At 49.9% G+C, this 19,168-nt stretch overlaps 7 protein-coding genes across 7 annotated transcripts; 4 read left to right on the top strand and 3 right to left on the bottom strand.

Moving 5' to 3' along the window:
* Positions 1-1,049: 1,049 nt before the first annotated feature.
* On the top strand, positions 1,050-1,844 carry M437DRAFT_70522 (nagb/rpia/CoA transferase-like protein; the record flags this gene model as incomplete). Its single annotated transcript, XM_041025481.1, has 1 exon — positions 1,050-1,844. One exon carries the CDS (start codon positions 1,050-1,052, stop codon positions 1,842-1,844), a length of 795 nt encoding a protein of 264 aa, XP_040874813.1.
* Positions 1,845-2,637: 793 nt separating this feature from the next.
* M437DRAFT_70521 (uncharacterized protein) lies at positions 2,638-5,247 on the bottom strand (the record flags this gene model as incomplete). Its single annotated transcript, XM_041025480.1, has 2 exons — positions 2,638-3,733; positions 3,791-5,247. The coding sequence occupies 2 exons, from the start codon at positions 5,245-5,247 to the stop codon at positions 2,638-2,640; spliced, it is 2,553 nt and encodes an 850-aa protein (XP_040874812.1).
* A 322-nt stretch (positions 5,248-5,569) lies between these two features.
* M437DRAFT_60910 (uncharacterized protein) lies at positions 5,570-7,115 on the top strand (the record flags this gene model as incomplete). Its single annotated transcript, XM_041023829.1, has 2 exons — positions 5,570-5,626; positions 5,676-7,115. 2 exons carry the CDS (start codon positions 5,570-5,572, stop codon positions 7,113-7,115), a joined length of 1,497 nt encoding a protein of 498 aa, XP_040874811.1.
* Positions 7,116-7,295: 180 nt separating this feature from the next.
* Positions 7,296-8,548, top strand: M437DRAFT_79493 (DHS-like NAD/FAD-binding domain-containing protein; the record flags this gene model as incomplete). Its single annotated transcript, XM_041027185.1, has 2 exons — positions 7,296-7,713; positions 7,773-8,548. The coding sequence occupies 2 exons, from the start codon at positions 7,296-7,298 to the stop codon at positions 8,546-8,548; spliced, it is 1,194 nt and encodes a 397-aa protein (XP_040874810.1).
* Positions 8,549-9,207: 659 nt separating this feature from the next.
* On the bottom strand, positions 9,208-12,126 carry M437DRAFT_33765 (uncharacterized protein; the record flags this gene model as incomplete). The annotated part of the gene is made up of 1 exon (XM_041019260.1): positions 9,208-12,126. A coding segment is annotated over one exon (2,919 nt), but the record flags the coding sequence as incomplete, so codon positions are not given.
* A 1,648-nt stretch (positions 12,127-13,774) lies between these two features.
* Positions 13,775-15,144, bottom strand: M437DRAFT_89168 (uncharacterized protein; the record flags this gene model as incomplete). Its single annotated transcript, XM_041028984.1, has 2 exons — positions 13,775-13,992; positions 14,046-15,144. 2 exons carry the CDS (start codon positions 15,142-15,144, stop codon positions 13,775-13,777), a joined length of 1,317 nt encoding a protein of 438 aa, XP_040874808.1.
* Positions 15,145-16,003: 859 nt separating this feature from the next.
* Positions 16,004-17,725, top strand: M437DRAFT_89167 (uncharacterized protein; the record flags this gene model as incomplete). Its single annotated transcript, XM_041028983.1, has 5 exons — positions 16,004-16,490; positions 16,544-16,909; positions 16,974-17,433; positions 17,486-17,610; positions 17,661-17,725. 5 exons carry the CDS (start codon positions 16,004-16,006, stop codon positions 17,723-17,725), a joined length of 1,503 nt encoding a protein of 500 aa, XP_040874807.1.
* Between the last annotated feature and the right edge of the window lie 1,443 nt (positions 17,726-19,168).

Genomic DNA, 19,168 nt, shown 5'->3' with positions numbered 1-19,168 from the left:
AATAGTTGTGAGGCCCGCCGTCAAGTTGCGACTGAGGCTGGGGACATGCCTCTAGTCATGTGAGATCCTACTTGCGCCTCAAGTCCAACTCTCCTTTGAGATGACCGCGGTCCTTGTGAGACTACTCATTCCTGCTTGCTCTCTGCCTAATATTTAGTCTTCTTCGTCTCTTTTTGACATGCCAAGACTTCGATCTCAAGACTTGACACAAGTGGCTATTACCTACTCAAGACGGCTTCATTGGTTATCTCTCTCATTCCCTCTGAGATTCTGTGTAAGCTGTACGTATGTATACATGGCATAAGCGCCCCAGCATTTCTATGTATCGTGTTTTGCATCTCTTCAGACTGGCTGTTCTAGCAAACAGCGTATGTGGAGCGAACGGAGGCTCACCGAGGGGAATGTTTGATGCTTCTAGCATGTTCCTTAACCACCTACCTATAGATGAAACATGAATCCCAAACATGGCATGGCCTAACAAGTATGATAGACGAATGAGGCTCTGCAGAGGACATTTTAAGGTTGATGTTCAGCAAGAGCGACACGTGAATGGCAGAAAGTTCGCGCAGCATGACGCGAACTTGGCAGACGGAAGTTGGCTCCGAGGAGAGCGCTCCTATCTCCGCGACGGCTTCCCACTTTTGACAGCAGACGTGAGAGACACGAGGTCTACGGAGTACAGGAGTCGGTCAAGTTGATGGACTGTCGGTCGTTGCGGTCTGCGATTGAGTTAACCACAGCAAAGATCGCAAGTTCGGCATTGGTTAGAGGGTCGTTGCGGTGAGAGAGCGGCAGAATGTCGTAGAAATGGGCATTTTGTACTGCCGGCCCGCCAAGACCGGGAAGAGCCCCACGTTAGAAAGATTGGAAGGCGCTCGTCATCGGAAATAGAAGTCGTTTATCTGATAAGTGAGTCGGTGCCCATCTTGTACCTGGTCACATCACCGTCACTTCACTTCGCACCACTTCTGTCTGTTTGGACCCAACTCCGCTCACCGGCATTGACATTTGACGTCCCGGCGACCATATTCGTCACAACAACCATCACCATGGGCAAATCTCCCAATGTCTACAGTTTCCCCGGCGTTGCCGAACTGGCTCCCACTCTGCGCCAGTACGTCCTCGCGCAACAACAGGCTTCCATTGAGCGTCATGGTACCTTCAGAGTGGCCGTTTCAGGAGGCTCGCTGCCCAAGACTCTTGCCCAAGCTCTCCTCGCCAAGGGCGACGGCACTCCCGCTGACACCGTTGACTTCAACAAGTGGGAGATCTTCTTCGCCGATGAGCGCTGCGTGCCACTGGACCACGAAGACAGCAACTACAAGCTGCTCAAGGACGAGCTGCTAGACAAGATTGACAAGGAGGCATTCGGCGAACCCAAAGTCTACCCTATTGAGGAGAAATACCTCGATGACGCCCAAGAGTGCGCAGACCAGTACGAGAAGCAACTTGTTTCTGTCTTTGCCGCTCGCGACTCGGTCAAGCTCCCCCTCTTTGATCTTCTCCTCCTCGGCTGCGGTCCCGACGGCCACACCTGCTCGCTCTTCCCCGAGCACCCTCTGCTACGCGAGACAGATGCCTGGGTCCTCAGTATCTCCGACTCGCCCAAGCCCCCACCAAAGCGTATCACCTTGAGCTTGCCTGTCGTCCTCCACGGCGCAAAGATCGCCTTTGTCGCTACCGGCGCCGGCAAGAAGGACATCTTCAAGAGCATCTTTGAGACCGAGGAGGGCCGCGCCCTGCCTTGCGGTCTGGTCAACGAGGGTGCCGGCGACAAAGTTAGCTGGTTCACCGACAACGCTGCCCTCGAAGGCGTCAGCGTGCCCCGCAGAGGCAGTCTGTAAAAGCTCCGTCTTTCTTCATCCTCCTTGTGCGAAAACAAAAGACGCTCTCCTCAGGAATTGATTTCCTCTACGGATCCGAGCCTGTTATTACCTGGAGCGTGCGTGACTGGATCACTGCAACCCAAGATCCCATCTTTCGAAACTGAAAATGAAGTATATGAAGGAGCTTTGGGGCACGGGATTTGATCAATCCGGCGAGCAGCAAAGTTATAGAAACATGCCCAAGACACAAAAAACCACACACAAGTTATTCTCTTTGTCGTTGATAAGTTTAGCGCTTTATACCACCAAAGAACACAATTCGATTTTTTCTCTTCCTTGTTAGCTTTATTGTTGCTCATTGTGTGGGTTGTGTGATAGATTGAGCAGCTGATTCGATTGCCAAATTCTTGCTCGTGCGAATAACAGAATTCTGGTCATCACACCATGACAATGTTCTTTTGACTTGGAGGTCTGACGTCGTTTCTCTGTTTTGAAGCTCTGGGTGAGATTAAACTTTCCGACCTCATGGCACTACTCGTGGTATACACGTGGAAGATTAAATGGGCCAACAATGCATTTTTTCCATGGTCTTGTCTCTCAAGCTTTCATTGGATATCAGTGCTTCATTTCATGCTACCTAGCGAAGTGCTTTCTGGAAACCATAGTGCTTTTTCTATGGTACATAAAGGGGGATTTCTCTGGTTTCTCATTCGACCGTCTTGCCCTTTGATTACTGCTGTTCCATCGTTTCTCATAATGTTTCATTCTTGTGTCGTGATTCTCGTTCGTTTCTCGTTGCTAACATGCTTCATTAGTTTCTTCCGTCCTCTCTCAAGGCGGCCTCGAGTATCGAAGCTTCTTCTTGGGTCCACGTATCTTCCTTGGTTCTGTTGCTGTCAAAGCCACCACTTCCGTAAGTGCTAGAGAAACCGCCGCGAGACGATTGAGGCTCGTATCTACCGCCAGATGCGTGAGGAGCTTCGCCATCAGCGCGAGAGAGCCAAGGGGCCCAGCGCTTGTAGGGAGCAGCGACAGGAGGTGCAGACTCTGAGGAAGGTGCGACACCACGCATGGAAGGAGGAACGTAGACAGAAAGCTTGGGATTTGGTGCGACAGGATGAGTGGCCTCTGGGGCTGGAGATCCAGCACCATCAGCGGCCTCAAACTTCTGCCATATGGGCTCGCCGCTGGTGAAAGCGAGGCGGGAGGGCAGCTCAACTTTATGGATATTCTCTTCAGCTACTGCTGCAGCGTGGTCTTCAAGCATTTGAGCATAGCTTGTCGAGTTCTGATCATTAAGAGGGCCAAGCTCGAGGCGTGTCATGTTTTGCTCCATAGATTCCTTCATAGCGGCACATCCGCTCTCGTAATATAAGTGAGGGTTGATGTGTGGTTCTTCGCGCTGGTATACACGATTGGCCCTATCGGCAAGAGCAAGCAGCTTGCGCTTCTTCTGTTGCAAGTCAGTTTCTTCCTGTTTGGACGTGCGCGGTTTATCCTGTATGATCTCTCCGTTCTGCTTTTTGGCTTCATGTGCTGCTTTGTGCTGGAGATATTGCGACATTTGTTCGGGGAATTTGTCGGTTGTCTCTTCAGACTTTTGTAGATCCTCATCTGGGAAAGTCATGAACTGCTCCATGAGGGCTTGCTGGTGAGCCACGAGACGGGACTTTGAACCGCTGTTTGAGCTAGAAGTAAAATCATGCTCATGAGTGCGGGAAATCTCGTCGGGTTGACTGTATTCTGGACGTTTACACATAGCGAGTACAGAACTTTGCTGGTGGGAGATATTTCTGGGGTAGTCATCAGTGTGAATTGCCTTCTCCTCCTTCATGGCGTTCTGATGAGACTGAGCCGTTTGTTGCATAAGCATCTGTTGCTTCATCTGGAAACGCTGCTGTTGTGTACTGTAATGCTGTGTCAGCACCTCCTCCGTGAGGTATTCAATGGGGAGCAAAACTTACAGTTGACGGCCTGGTTGAAGGCCAAACTTCTTGGCCGTCTTGGGAGACACTGGTAGGCTGTGATCGACCTCATCAGAGCCCATGGTTGCTATTCCCTGCAGCTGTTCGCGGAAGCTTCTCATTTGAGGAGCTCCATTCAAAAAGCTTGCTGAGACTTGGCAAGGCAGAATTGGAGTCGTAGGACATGATTCGGTTGTCGAGCCTGGAGGGTAAGGCTCAGTCGCAATCCCGATCAACTTTGAGACCTTAGGATCCTCAAGTCTGGTGGAGATTGGAGTTTCAATGCCGGCTTTGGCGACTGCAGCCCCTTCAGCGGGGTTTTTCACGGTGCAGTCTCTGTTTTGCGCCTGCATGATCTGGTTCCTGGAATTTGCGACTTTGTGTCGGAGTTCGTTACCGGTCGAGCCTGCCTTGATTGCATTCTCGCCTGGTGCATTAGCTGATGTTGCATTGTCGAAGCGCTGTCGCTTGCGGGCCAACATCTTGTCGAGTCTCTGGTCACATTCGCTGCGGCGGAGGCAGGCCAATGCATTGAGCAGATCCTTGTTCTTGGCTATGTCGGGGTTCACGGTGATGGATGTGGAGCTTTGGTTGTAACGTTCGATGGCTCTGCGCAGAGCGAGCTCGAAATCACTCACAGTTCCTTGACGACGTGCGTGTTCAAGAGCAGGGAAAGCATAGTCTTCGAGAATGACGCTGCGCATGAAAGCCGGCTTGAGGTGCAAAGCCTCGACATCAGATTCTGGTCTTGAACGATCGGGAAAGCCAAAAAGAAGGACGAGCGATTGGCAGAATTTGGCCATGTTCATTTCTCCATTTTCACCATCGAAGATGTGTGAACCATCGATTCTGAGGCCGATATGGAACCAACGTAAGGCAGAACCTCTCAAGAAGATCTCAATGTTGGTGATGGATTTTGTACAAAGTGTTCGATTGACCCTACCAACGAATGTTGAGGCATCCGAGATGTATTGCTGATCGGTGTGACTGTGCTTGTGGCGATTCGGGTAGAAGTAGCCACCAAGGTCGGCTACAGTTGCATGTGGCATGTCGAGCGGCTGACGTGGTGTGTTGAAGGACTTTCCAAATGGTGGATCAAAGCAACACTCTGCGTCTTCGTGAACGGATGAGGTGGATGATTCAGGGGGAGTGAAACGAGGGTGATTCAGAGCAAGATGGTCAAGTTTGTCAGACAGAAGATTGAGCTGATGCTCAAGTTTTTGAAAACGATCTTCTTGTTGGCTAGCGAGGGCGCCGACTGTGGCGCCGATGTGTTTGATTTGTTGCGCATAGTCTGCCATGGTGACAGAGGGGAATTGACCAACCTGGGTTGAGTTGTGTGTTACCTTGTTCGAATGTTGATGAAAGTTGTCAAGGGTCAAAGCAGTACGCTTGTTCATGAAATCAAGCTGCTGCTTGAGCTGTTGAAGTGAGGCGTGAAAGTCGTCGCCGTCCATGTTTAAGGACTACGTAAATTTTTTGAGTACAGAAGCTAGAACAGTGAAGTTCACTGTCACTCACAAAGAAGAGTGAAGATGTGTTGTGGAAGAAGGGTGGGTCTTGGTCTTGGTTGTGGTTGGAGGAAGCTGAGCAAATCAAGCAAACACGGAGCTGTTTTGAGTCGTTGTTGTTCACTCGACATCGACATCAACATCAAAACATCACTTCACTACCTTGATGCTCTGTTTGAGATGATCTCCTAGTCAATCGTACACCCTCTAGTGATCAAAGATTTTTGTCCAAAGGGGAAGATCGCGTGTGCGACCTTGTGTAGCAACTATGTCGTCGCGAATGCCCTCAATCCGACGTCCAGTAAAGACAACAACAAAACCCGAGGTAGCGTCCTATGGCCACTCAACTCTTCAACAGCGCTGAGATGGTATAGGACTCGGTAGACAATGATGGCACAGTGAAGAAGAGGAGTCAACTTCCTCAACTGACTCCACGCTCGCTCAAGACAACCAAAGATGTTTCTGCTTCCAGCTTGCCTATCTCTAGTCCCACAAGGCCGACCATGGGCATTGCTACAAGATCCAAGGAAGACAAGGCTGCTATGCCACCCCCTGCTGCTCCTGTCAGTCGCTCGCAGTCCATTCGCACACGTACGATACCTCAATCTTCTTCGACAACCGCCGCAGCGTCCACCAGGTCTGCCCTGACCGCTTCCTCGCGAATCCTCTCAACTCGAGCACCGACTTCTTCGACAACCACCGCACCGAAACCACGTGTCGCCTCGCATTCCCGCACAGCCAGTACCTCGACTATCACAACCTCGAGCACGGGTGACTCGACCCTGAAACGTCCTACTACCCTTGATTCCTCTTCGAGACATCTTCGGTCGCAGAGCTCGACAACCACCGGTCTCAACTCGAGGTTCACCACACCATCCGCTCCATCCACGCCGACTTCCGTCAAGACTAGCGCGGATCCTGTCAAACCTCCTGTCAGACGTCTTGTGCGGCCAGGCGTTGCATCGACCGGACCAAATCTCGAACCTACTACCTCAAGGCCGGCCTTCAACACGCTTCAACAACACTATAGTCCTGCCAAAACCACCTTACCCAAACCACCAGTACCATCATCACGGGCTGCTCCATCTGCTGAAGAGAAGGCTGTCCAATCAGGCGCCGTTTTCGAAACGACCAAACTGCAATCTGAATTATTGTATCTCTCGCTACTGCACGAATCAGCCGAGCCCAACCTTCGGAGTTACGAAACAAGTGCCAGGAAAGCCCTGCAGACAGAATTTGAAGCGGCGCAAGATGAGGTGACGGAGATACGAGAGCAAGAACGGATATTCCAAGAACAAGGAAGCCTGTCCGCTATAGCAGCCTGGCTGGGAGTCGAGGGAGCACATGTGAGCCCTGAGGCAGCCGAGATGATACAGAGTCTAAGTGGCTGTTTCAACGAGATTTTGGGCTTGTCGGCTCCCGAAAGCAAATATACAGCACTGGTGCACAGCTTCTCGGAATGGGCAGCAGAGGCGACAGAACCAGACAGAGCGCACATTTTCTCAGGACCTTTACCGCAAGATTGGCATCAAACGCATGCATCAATTACGCAGCGGTTGCGACTGGTGGAAAGAGAGGTTGAAATGCTTCCATCAGCGCCCTCGCAAACGCCTCAAGATGCAGAGTCGTCACTATTTATCATGCTCCAATGCCTGAAGAATCTGGTCACAGGCATGAAAGAGGAATTGGAAGCCATGAGCCGACTTGAGCAGCAGGTGGTAAGCACCGAGAAGCAGCGTGTGAGTAGCGCTGTGGCTGGGCTGTGTATGGACACACTTTTGCAAAGCTCAGAAGAGTGGACGGCCGCTTGGTAGTGTAGATGCAATTTTATATACTGAATGAGGGCAACCCTGGTCGTGACTGCGGAACTGTGCCGAAAATCGATGACGTCGTTGTCCAGACCAATTCCAAAAGTATACTGTCTCCTTCCCAGCAAAGATCTTGTTAGCAGAAGCTGTCGCGTGTGGAAGCAGGATAAGGGCAGACATTCAAAGATGGGAGGAGGACAATTGATGCGGATCCCATACACGGCACCCTTGCCAGCACCAACCATCATCCCGTCGGCCGCCGCTTCCGTCTCTGGTGCAATCGCCGCCCTGACCGACTTCTTGACATCGACGCCACAACAACAATCCAGGAACAAGGACAGGACCGTCTTGCTTACTGGAGCTGGCATCTCTGTCGCATCAGGTCTTGCCGACTACAGAGGCACCAAAGGCACATACACTCTCAACAAAACATACCGACCAATCTATTTTCACGAATTCGTCGCCAACCATGCAGCCCGGAAACGCTACTGGGCTCGCAGTTTCCTGGGATGGACCAACCTGAACAAGTCAAAGCCGAATCCTGCTCATAAGGCTGTGGCAGAACTGGGTCGTATGGGCTACCTGTCCAGCGTCATCACACAGAGTAATACATTGACGACCCAAGAACACAGGACAAGCACAGCTAACAGCGCCAAATCATAGACGTCGACTCCTTCCATCCACAAGCTCACCCTTCGCTCCGAACCCTTGAGCTCCACGGCTACCTTCGCAGCGCCGTCTGCACAACCTGCCGCACCGAATACGACCGCCAACTCTTTCAAAACGACCTCGCTCAACTCAATCCCGCATGGAGCTCCTTCCTAGACGAAATGTTAGCCTCTGGCGCCCTCACTACCGAGAACCCCGACGAAAGACGACGACTGGGCTTGAAGACAAATCCAGACGGTGATGTCGATGTGCCTGGTGTAGATTATGCCACCTTTAGATACCCTGCTTGTCCGAGCTGTTTAGCCAAACCACCGAAAGACAAGGATGGAAATAGACATATTGTCGAGGTTGACCAAGATGGCGCATGGCTGGCTGAAAAGAGCACGGCGGGCATACTGAAACCGAACGTCATCATGTTTGGAGAAAGCATTCCGGATGCAACAAAAGTGGCCGCCGAGAAAGCCATAGATGAAGCCGCAAGAGTATTGGTCCTGGGATCTTCGCTGGCGACATACTCGGCCTGGAGACTGGTCAAAAGAGCAAGAGAACAAAGCATGCCTATTGGTATTGTCAATATTGGTGGTGTTAGAGGTGAAGAGCAGTTCTTCGCACATCTGTCACCGAATAATACTGGAAAGGATGGATTGAGGTGTGCACATGTCCTTGAGGAGATGCTACCCAACCTGGCTAAGGAGCTGGGTCAAAGGAATACTGCACCACTCGCAGCTTCTGCTATCGCTCGTCCTTTTGTGCCTGCTCCATGGGCATGAGCTATAACAGACTCTCGAGTGACGATCAAATTCAGTGAGCTCTTGAGTGTCCATCCATCTTGGTTTCGAACCGACCAAAGGTCGAACCGACGAGTAACTCAAAGTTGGGTCTCAAGAAGCGATGCGCCAGCCCTAGCAACAGCATGATCATTGGATGAACAAAGGTCCACTCTGTGAGTCCAAGTGGATCATCATGCTATCAGACGATTCCAACACAGATGGAAGCAGCAACCTCGATTCTGCAAAACTTCCGCATAATTCCTGGAAAGCCACGATTGTTTGGTTGGATGTGGTCAATTAGCTAAAACGTGATGTCTTGCACGAGGGAAAGACCAATTCGGATCATGAAGAGATATGTAAGACCCAGTTTAGATTACCAACGTGTATATAAGAAGAAATAATCATGAAACATCGCAACGCATCTCCTACTTCTTCTCGTCAAAGTAAATACCCGGTCCCTTGTCCGACGACTCAGTATCAACCACAGGCAAGATCGCATCGTCAACAGATTGCCTTCCCCTCCCATATCCAGACCCAGATCTCGATCCCGAAGACTCACTTTCAATCTCATTAACATCATCAAACGGACCTTCATCAACGCCTTTACCCTTGTCCCCCTTCTCTTCCTTGAAGTTCTTCTCATCAAACACCTCCACTGGTCCATGCACAGCCACCTCTTCATCCTTCGCCTCTGTGCTATTTCTATTCAAGAAGAGGTCTTTGGGGAATGGTTGGAGTGTCTTGCGATGAGGAACCGGCTCTTCACTAGCCCATCTCCAACAATTCCTGCACAATGCCATTGCTGCACTTTCAGAGAAGGGTGTGATGCACACGACAGCAAGACCAATAACGGTGTAGCAGCAGACAAACAAGATCAAACAGATTGCCCAGTAAGGTAAAACTTCTGTAGAGGCGAGGGTGACGCATAACCAAGATCCAAACGACCAAAACACAAAGCCGTGGATTAGGTAGATGGTGAAGGTGTGTGGGAAGAGAAGGATCCAAGGTTTGAGTGAGAGGAACCATTGGAAGGAGGTACTGAGCTCGGTCATCATTTGTACGGCGCCAGCGAAGAGGATGGTGTTCAGGCGGGGTTCGAAGTATGCTGGGTACTCGGAGGCTACTTGGCCTTGACGTTCGCCTGTAGCGAGGTTGGGGTGGATGTCGCGTTCGCGTGCCATCAAGGGGTAAAACCCGCGGTCCTCGAGGAAAGTCCAGAGGGGTCCCTGAACGATCAAAATCCAGATGGCGACATAAGCCGGATACAGGTACTTAGGCCTTGCCTGTAGGTAGGCGACGTAATTGTAAGTGACGTTCATATCGGCAATCATAAGACCGACCCAGAAACAACTACCCCAACTCAAAGAGTACCAGTTCACAGAGATACACCAGAAGTAAAAGGCAAATCTCTTCCAAGAAGTCTTGATCTCGCGGACCATGACTGCGCCCAGCAATGTGACATAACTGAACTGTAATTGCACAGGGACGGTCCATAGCACACCCACAGAATAGTGGTTGACGATACCAGGAGCTGCATTCGGAATCAAATACCCAAGCTCGAGAATCTCGTTGATGAACCAGCCGAAATTGGGATAGTCAGTGACATAAGGCCAAGATGACCAAGTGATGGACGGAAGCCATTGTAGTTTCGCAGTCAAACCGAGTTCGATGAAGAAGTACTCGAGACCTGCCACAACTACAGCAGGAATGATCATGCGAGGGGCTCTGAGCAACATTTTCTTGGCCACATCGGCGAGATTACCGGTGCGAAGGAAGTTTTGAGCTAGGAAGCGAGTGGAGGTAGTGAAGAATGGGCCAATCCAGATAGGGTTCAAGAAGATGGGCGTGACTGACCAACGCGCATACAACTCTGATTTGTAGTGTCTTCCGTAGCCTAGACCACCAGCGTAAGGAATGAAGGTGAGGGTGAAATGGATGAGCGTGACACCAACACACGATATAGTAACAAGGCCGGCAAGGTAGTCGATACGCTTGGGGGGAGCAGTGGTACCGGGTGGAAGAGTGAGACTTGTAGTAGGGGTCGTCTGAGTGGGCACCTCATGCGCAATAACGATAGCTTGTTTCAACTTCTCGTCGGACTCGAGTGACTTCCTTTCGAGAATCTGAATCTCAGCAGACTCTCGGATCGTCTCAGGGCTCTTGATGGGCTTGCTGAAATTGACTTCAGGAGATGGGCAGACAACTGTATTGTCATTGCTTGACCAGCCATCGCTACCAGTAGAAGGGCTGTATCGTGAGTTGTTCTGCTTGATAGGGATGCCGGATGCTGAAGGACAATCTTCAGACATTTTCTGACGAAGCAATGCCATGTCAATGAAGTCAACTGTGCTTGGAGCTCTAGACAGCGACGCTGGCGTCCTTGCTTCCCAAGTCACATTCGACGATGATGCTTCGGCAGTGGTACATTTGTAGTCCCACTTCGACTTTGAAGCACCTACACTGCCAAGGGTTGAGCTAGAGACCGATCGCTGCATGTCGAACTTGTCATCACTGTTGGTAGCTGAAGATCGTTTCGAGATTGCCTCTCCAGATTTCTGGTTCTTGCTGACGAGCTTTTCCCATGGCTTTCTTCGAAAGAGCACATTGAGTAGAGCAGCGAGACCAAAGAAAGAGGAGGAGCCGGCCACGATACCCGAAGGCAGTCGCCACTTTTCATTTCTCGGTGGCTCTTTCCATGCTTTCAGCGAAGCAGATGTGTAATTTGTCGAGTCCCTCAGAGTAATGTCGTCAACATTGCATGCCAGAGCAGGGTTACATTGAGCATCAAACTGCTTTCGCTGGGCAGTTGTAGTAACAGAGGAATTGAAGAATGCTCGAACCCATGCCACACTGGCAACCGAACGATTCACTGGAGGTCCTTGCATCCATTCAGAATCACCTGTGGACCAATGCTTGAAGATCAATGGCATAGGTTCTGTGGGAAAGTTTTCCTTCTTGTAGGCGATTGAGCGAGTAAGATTCTCTGCCAGAGTAAAGTTGACATGTTCTTTCGTCCAGTCCACGCGAATGGTGATGAAACCCCATGGGTTGACTGGTGGCAGGCTTTCAGAACCCTTCTCCAAGATGGTATAGTTCAAGCCATACTCCTGTGAAGGATACTCGCCATTGACAAGCGTGGTGATTCGGGCATTCTCCGGATTGTCGTTATTCAGCATATCAATCTCCATAGAGCTTGACTCGTTGAAGTGGAGCATCATAGAAAGCGCGGAACCACCTGTCCAAGGCCCGGACCCTTGCACAGAGGCACGGAAAGTTCCATGAAGGATATCCTCTCGTTGGGATATTATTGAACCGCCATCGACGACGTGGTTATTCGTGCTTGGGTCAACGAAGAGATTCAGAGCTTGTTGTGTGTCCGAAGAGTTGGATATCAAACTGTTGCCAGGAAGAGCACCTTGACGATACAAGCTGTTCCATCCTTTCTCGACCTTGTGTGTGAAAGATTGTATATGGAATACATCTTCCGGGATTGTTTGTGTCTCGTTGAAGTAAACGATGATAGAGTCAGTGAAGACTTGTTCAGTAGAATGATCATAGAAGCCACAGGCACAGGAGCTTGACGCAGTAGCTTCGATCAAACTCCCTGCTCCAACAAGAAAGTATAACAACGACCGCATGATGACATGCGAAAGGGAAGGGAGATCAATTGAAGAAGTGTAGAGGATACTGCAGAGAAGACCTTTGGTGAAAGGTGTTCACGCCTGGTTCAATCTTGTCCTATATTCAACGACTGATGAGGGATTATATGGCTGCCCACCCAGCATGTTGATGCTACTGAACGCCATGCATGTCTTCCACTTCGGTTGGGTGAGCGAAAGCACAGTATCGATTCTCAGTCCTTGTCGTCCTTTCCGGTGGAGCGAAGATCTGGATTGGTGGCATTGTATTCAGTCTAGCGTTTGTTCAAGCTCTGAAGCCTATTCAAGAGTGAAGCCGCTCTCTTGTCCGAGAACTTACTCTAGCTCAGGGTGTGGATCCGATGAGGGCCGCACGCCACCTGTAGTGCCATATGGTCTCGGTCGAGAAGACATGTCTCAAGGAATAATGGTATGCCATGAGGCGCTTGAAAACGTCCGACCCGTCTGCAGTGTAGATGCATGCTGCGTGATTCAACGTATCAGTATGCATGTCTCAAGCAGGTACGCTTCTGCAAGACGTGCGATGGCAGACAGGATTATCCCGTCCATGTTCCCATGTGTTTCATGCCTTGTCTTCCGGTTGGACGATAACATCGTATGATCGACCACATGTTGTTGAAGAGTCTGGAGTTCAAGAATCTGCAGTCAAAGTGTTGCCGCTGTCGGGTGATTGATAGGTTGGGTCGCGGCACTAGAGTAAATTCAGAGTGGTATACTTTGGCTGCGAAAGGCCAGAAAACATCGGTTCTGGCGTTGTTGATCTCCTGGCGATCTCGCAGAGAATCGGGGGACCCACAGTTGAGTGCAGGAACGATTGTTTCGGATCCCAGACCGGCGAACCATTGATGAAAGATGTTCTCTTATCGTGCTGTTCCTCAGGCACGTTCGTTGAACCCTTGCACCCTTATCTAGATTCAGTAGGCCCAACGAATCAGATCAGCTAAGAATCTTTATTTGGACGTCCATATTTGTGTTTGTATAGGATGTCCATACTGGTTCTTGACATTTTTCGTGCACCCAATATGTTGAGCTCGTGGGCGCGAATGCTGAAGTGCCTCAAGAGGCTAGAAGCACAGACTTGAGAGGCTGAGAGTCAAATTGAGCCTCGGGAGTGAGGGGCCCGAAGCCCGAGGCCTTGGACTTTCCGTGCGGACGACCCTGCTCGGAGAACAACTCCTTGACTTTCATCAAACAACTTGTCTGCAGCCGGCCGTGCATGAAGACACTCTGGGCCCTAAACAAGTGTCGTAAATTCGTAAATTGAGGGGCACAAAGTCTCCGGGACACGGCAGATTTGGGTGATGGCCCAGGCCGGTGACATTGAAAAAGCAATACGGCCACCAGGATGGCGACATTCGTTTCAAGTACGAGAAAGCAGAGTTGTGTCAATGCAGGTGCCACGTCTACAGTAGCACACTTGCTCGAGTCATAAAAGACCCGTGACGAAGCATAATCTTTAGGACGCGGGGACACGGGTGCTCGATAGTGATTGCAAGGCTTAACTGTATTCATACGCAAACTCTACACGATCTCGATACCATAATTCTACTCAAAAGTCTAAAGCAATTCAAGTTCTGCTCCAGTCAAAGAACTGTCTAGCACACCAAGCTGACGATCTCTCAATAGTCCAGTAGAAAACCTCGGCAAATGCTGCAGTGAGAACGAGATAAGAAATGAAAGCCACGGTATTGGCAGAGGCCACAGACATGTGCTTCGTGACGTGGAGGGCAACGAAGATCCTGAGGCTGACGACGTAGAGCATCAAAGATTGGGCCACATAGATACCTAGAATTCGTTAGTATGTTGGAAAGATCTTGAAGATCATTTCGAAAACTTACTCAGTGATCGTTTGCCGAGTTGGACCAATGGTTTGGATGAGAGAATTGATTTCATTCGACTTGACAACTCAAGAAGGAACAGGACACCGACCACGACCAAATAGTCGTCCAGTCGAGCGTACGCTTGGCCTTCGTTGAAGGTGTGAATGCTCAAGCCTTGAGTGAGCTGAATGCTAGGATGCAGGACCAGCTCGTCCCGAAGATGCCGAGGAAATGCAGCTACCCATACATATTTCAGGGCGAGGCCTACGACGACAGAGAACATTGCCATTATCCAATAGGGAAATGTGATGTTCTCCCTGATTCTGACGCCTCGAACCAGACGAGCGCGTAGATCGTGGTTCTGAGATACGTCGGCGATGAAGAGACCAGCTGCCGAATACCATCCCCAGGAGTTAAACCAGAACGATCCGATGCTGAAGAGCGCAATTGCTTGAATGTGCCAAGAAACCCTAGTGAACGGGAGAATGACCATGGCGATATAAACCGTGTAGCTCTGCGAGTATATTAACGATGGAGCCCACATCGTTGCACCAGGAAAGGCTCGGTTAGCCATTTGTCTTCCGAAATCGCGGACAACCCAGAGCACGTCCCAGATTGTGTTGAATGATGCCAAAGCGGTAGACGGCATCACCGGCGCCGTGAGGGTTGGATTCTTCAAAGCCTGTGCAGCTACATCGATGTATACTGTGTTGGTGGTCGAGAAGATGGAGATCGAAAATGCCAAGGCGAGAGCGAGTGGAATACCAATACGTAGGGGGCGAGTGATCAGTGAGCGAGCGAATGCTTTGGCAGTTGGCTCTGAGAGGAAAGTAATGCAAACAGTACGTGCTGAGAGTATAATGAAGAAAGAAGAAATAAGGCTCTCATTCCAGAAGAGCACAGAGAATATCTTGCGAATGATGACTTGGTATTCGGGACCTGGCACTTCATTCGTGACAAGGGCTGGGACAAAGGTCTTGAGGAACAGCCAAAGGAAGCTCTCAATAGCAAGTACTCCGCGAAGACCATAGAGATGGTCCTGCTGAGGTGAGAGAGCTGAGGCTTTCGAGGAGAATATCTCCTTGAGAGGAGTGAGAAATTTGTTCTGTGTCATCATGTTTTGCAGTATAATCCAGGCGTTTGGTTGTCATCAAGTTCGGGAGTGTTCAAAGATATCACCCAAAGATATCTATTCTGCTATCACCTACCTGTCTTCTTTGGGTACGCATAGCTGCAGATACCCTGGACACTAGAGCATGGATGAGCAGCGCGCCAGCGAGCCACGACCCACCATGCCTAGGCCGCCGTTGTGGGATCCCGCCATCGATCTCTTAGTGTCTCGGACGTTGAGATTCATCTGGACTTTGCAGATGACAGCAAGTGTGATGCTGTGCATCCTGGGGGAGAGCGATATAGTTTCTGCGAGGTCTGCGGGATAGGAAACGAATGTGGAATCGTGGCGCACTGATTGGTCAGATTGCGCTAAATATCTTCCTTACTTTTAAAATCACGCCTCGTCTTGGCTGTCTCACGGCTCCCATCGGCAATGGGATATCCCGACGACAGTCCTCTCCTCCCATCCACATGCAGCCCTAGCATGTCGAAATATGGTATGCCAGTTGCTCGTGGCTTCCCAACAAACACTCATGCTTGTTTGTGGAGATCTACAATGCAGTGCAGATAGCTTCGGGCATTTGCAGAGCGGGTCGTACTCTCGTACGCGACGACATGCATCGAAGATCAATGTCCGGTAATGTTCTCAGATAGTCTTTCCTGAGGTGCTAGAGTAAGAAGACGCCACAATCAGACGTAAGTCCTCAAGAGAGCTATATCACGCTCACGGATTGAGACTTGAGCATATCTCGCCCTCCTTGGTCGTCTCATTCCATACCCCGAATCTCACTCGTTGAGTCTTTCGTTCTTCTATCCATCTAGTAGCTCCTCTATCCCCCTCCATCCATTCGTTTGCCTTTAACATGTCCAAGGCCATGGGTGTCACGTCTGTCGAGATGCCGAATCCTCAGTTGACCACATCGTCATCAATTCGTCGGTTGAATCTGGGGATTCGCAGTCTCATCGCTCAGGCATCGGCATGGTTGTTCGACTGGACTCCCTTCGTGTTGGTCTCCACTTACTATATTGCGTCGACTGCAGTATACACATCAGCAACTGAAGGAACTATCAAGGTGTTCTACTTTGTTTACATGGCTGTCAACTTCTATATTGCCATGTGTACGGTCATTGAAGCTTTCCTTGGCATCTCTCCTCTTCGTGAATCCAGACAGGCCGCAGATGAGGTCGATCAGAACAACAGCCAGTTTCCAACACCTGATGACGAGCTACCGATAATCGACCTTGTGATCGTAGCATATCTTCCTAATGAGCAGGATATAGTCAAGGATCAAGTGTGCTATGCTTTGGATGAGCTGGTCTATCCTCGAAGCAAGCTGAGAGTCAACCTTGGTAGGAACTTTTGGCTTGAGCCTCTAGAACATAAGCTAAATGATTACATGCAGTGTACAATACACCAAAGCCAATCGAGCCCCTCCAGTCCGAGTTGGCAGAAATGGAGAAGCAGTATCCACAACTCACTGTCACCAACGTCCCCGGCTCCAAATCGAAGGCCGATAACCTCAACTATTTCTTCAAGTTCAACACAGGTGCTGACATCATTGCGATCTTCGATTGTGATCACTTCCCGCATCCTTACAACCCTCGTTGGGCCGCTGAGCGGTTCGTGAAGGACTCTTCGGTGGATATTGTCCAAGGTCGTTGTGTTGTCTACAATACGGGCGAAACGTTCTTCACCAAGATGATCGCGATTGAGTTCGACAAGATCTATGCAGTGTCTCATCCCGGCCGCAGTCGCTTGTTCAACTTTGGTACACAATACAGGATCCTCTTACATCGGACGAAGAACATACGTGCTGACTTTTGCCTTACCAGGTCTCTTCTGCGGCAGCAATGGCTACTGGAAAGCTGATCTACTCAAGGGACATCAGATGCACGGACACATGCTGTGCGAAGACATTGACTCCGCGCTTCGTGCATATGGTGAGGGCAAGAAGGCGGTGCACGACATGAACGTCCTTTCCTATGAGATGGCTCCCACTAATTTTGCTGCGTTCTGGAAACAACGCATGAGATGGGCTCAAGGCTGGACTCAGGCCAGTATCAGACATATGCCTCTTATCTGGAACAATCCACCTGGTGGCAAGCGTACCATCAGTGAGCGTTTCGGAGTTTTGTCCCTTCTCTTCGTTCGAGAGATCAGTTACTACCTGGTCACCCAGCATACATGCTTGCTGTTGTCGTTCATCATCACGGACTGGCCAAAGAACCCAACAGAACTTGTGAAGCTGATCTTCTTCCGCTATCCGATGGCTGAGTGGTTCTTCTTCGCGACGTAAGTTTACATCCACGATGACTCCGATTACAGTGCTAATCTTATCTAACAGCATTATTTGTCTTATGTTCACACTTGCAATCACACAAATGGCTCGATCAGAGTTCACGACTATGTGGATGATGATAATGTTTTCGATTATCTATACGCCTTATCTGATCTTGATGGCGACTATGGGTACGTTCTCTTATAACAAATGCCACAACTTTGTCTAACTCATATAACAGGAATTTATGGTCATGCGCGTCAAATCATCGGCTACAGCAAGTGGAATGCCACGTCTCGTAAATGATTGAACATAGTACACATCAGTTAATGTATCTACCTTAGTTGTTGCAAATGTCCTGTTTTCACCCTTAATTTTAGGGTTTGTTCTTAATTCACTGTGACTGCGTAGTTGATGTGATGGATCGATGGCGACTACCTCCATTTTGGCCTCACCCGGATAGCGCGACCTCATCAGTGGTTACGCAGTCTGGTTCAGAATTGCGATCCAAGCGTGAAAGTTTCCTTGTCTGCAGCCTCCGCAACAGGTCCGTCTCCATGTCTGCCCTCGCTCCTCCCCGAAAGCCTAAGATTCCGAACTCAACTCTATTCTTCCTTGATTTCTGGGTTCTGTAACAATTTAAAGCACTCTCATATGTGGCCCTCTATTGCAGACTTGTTAACGACCCAGACGCATAGGCACGTAAAACAATGGCAATTGAGCTTGCGCAAAGCAACCTTTCTTGTCTCAGTGTCGTACGCAATTCACCTGGCACTCGAGCACATTCTCTGTTTAGATTCTGCCTTATTCGTGCTGGAGTCAGACTGATCAACATCCTGAGATTCAGTTTCTGGGTCCGCTTCCTGGGAATCGATTACCTTCCAGCAGGCTTTATTGGAAAGTTGCCTGACATTGACCTAGACACCAACAGCACGCCAAAAATGACCGAACTTACCTGAACCAGTCTGGACAGCTTGCATCTAGCCACAACCCGGATCCCCTCCTTAGCAAGGAGCTGAAGCCTCACCATATCTTACAACAATGAGATGAGTCAAGCACCCATGGAGAGACGCAGCCCGATAGCTCCACTAGATGACAGCAAGCATTCGATCCAGGCCATGATGCTCGAATATCACAGGACCGTGCATAATGGATGTCATCCAGCTCAGGTGTTCACTTGCCGCGGACCCTTCGGCGCCATTTCCGACCGCCATCGGCTCCTGACGAGCTTTTGCATGATCATGCTATACCAACTGGGTGAACTCGGCCAACATGAACAGGTCGGTTAGCTCAGTTGGTTAGAGCGTGGTGCTAATATCCTCCATGATATACGGCACGCCAAGGTCGCGGGTTCGACCCCCGTACTGACCATCACATCTTCTTTTGCTCGACGAGGATGTTCTTCCATCATCTCAATCATTTTTTTGGTTGTGGTGGCTGAAAACTTTTTTCAGACCTCGAAATTGCAGGGCGTTGCGGCATTTGAAGCCTGGCTTGGCATCTTTGCGCTTTCCTTTTTATTCTTTTTTTTTTTTTCTTTTTCCTTTGCAATCCGATCAGCTTGTTTGTACGAGGGCGGTGATGAGAGACAGACACATGGAAATATCTAAAACCCAATTCAGTCAGGTGCTCGGATCAAATCAGAGCGCGACGGTGTTGTCCTCAAGCACAGCGCTTATCAAGGAAGTACAATCATGATGCTCATCGATCAATGGTTCAAAGGTGATTCAATTCTAAAAACGAGAAGAT

This window comes from Aureobasidium melanogenum, assembly GCF_000721775.1.
Source record: "Aureobasidium melanogenum CBS 110374 unplaced genomic scaffold scaffold_47, whole genome shotgun sequence".
In the NCBI taxonomy this organism is placed as follows: Eukaryota; Fungi; Ascomycota; class Dothideomycetes; order Dothideales; family Saccotheciaceae; genus Aureobasidium; species Aureobasidium melanogenum.
The sequence above is the reverse complement of the archived record's forward strand: the minus strand, read 5'-3'. Positions and strand labels throughout refer to the sequence as shown.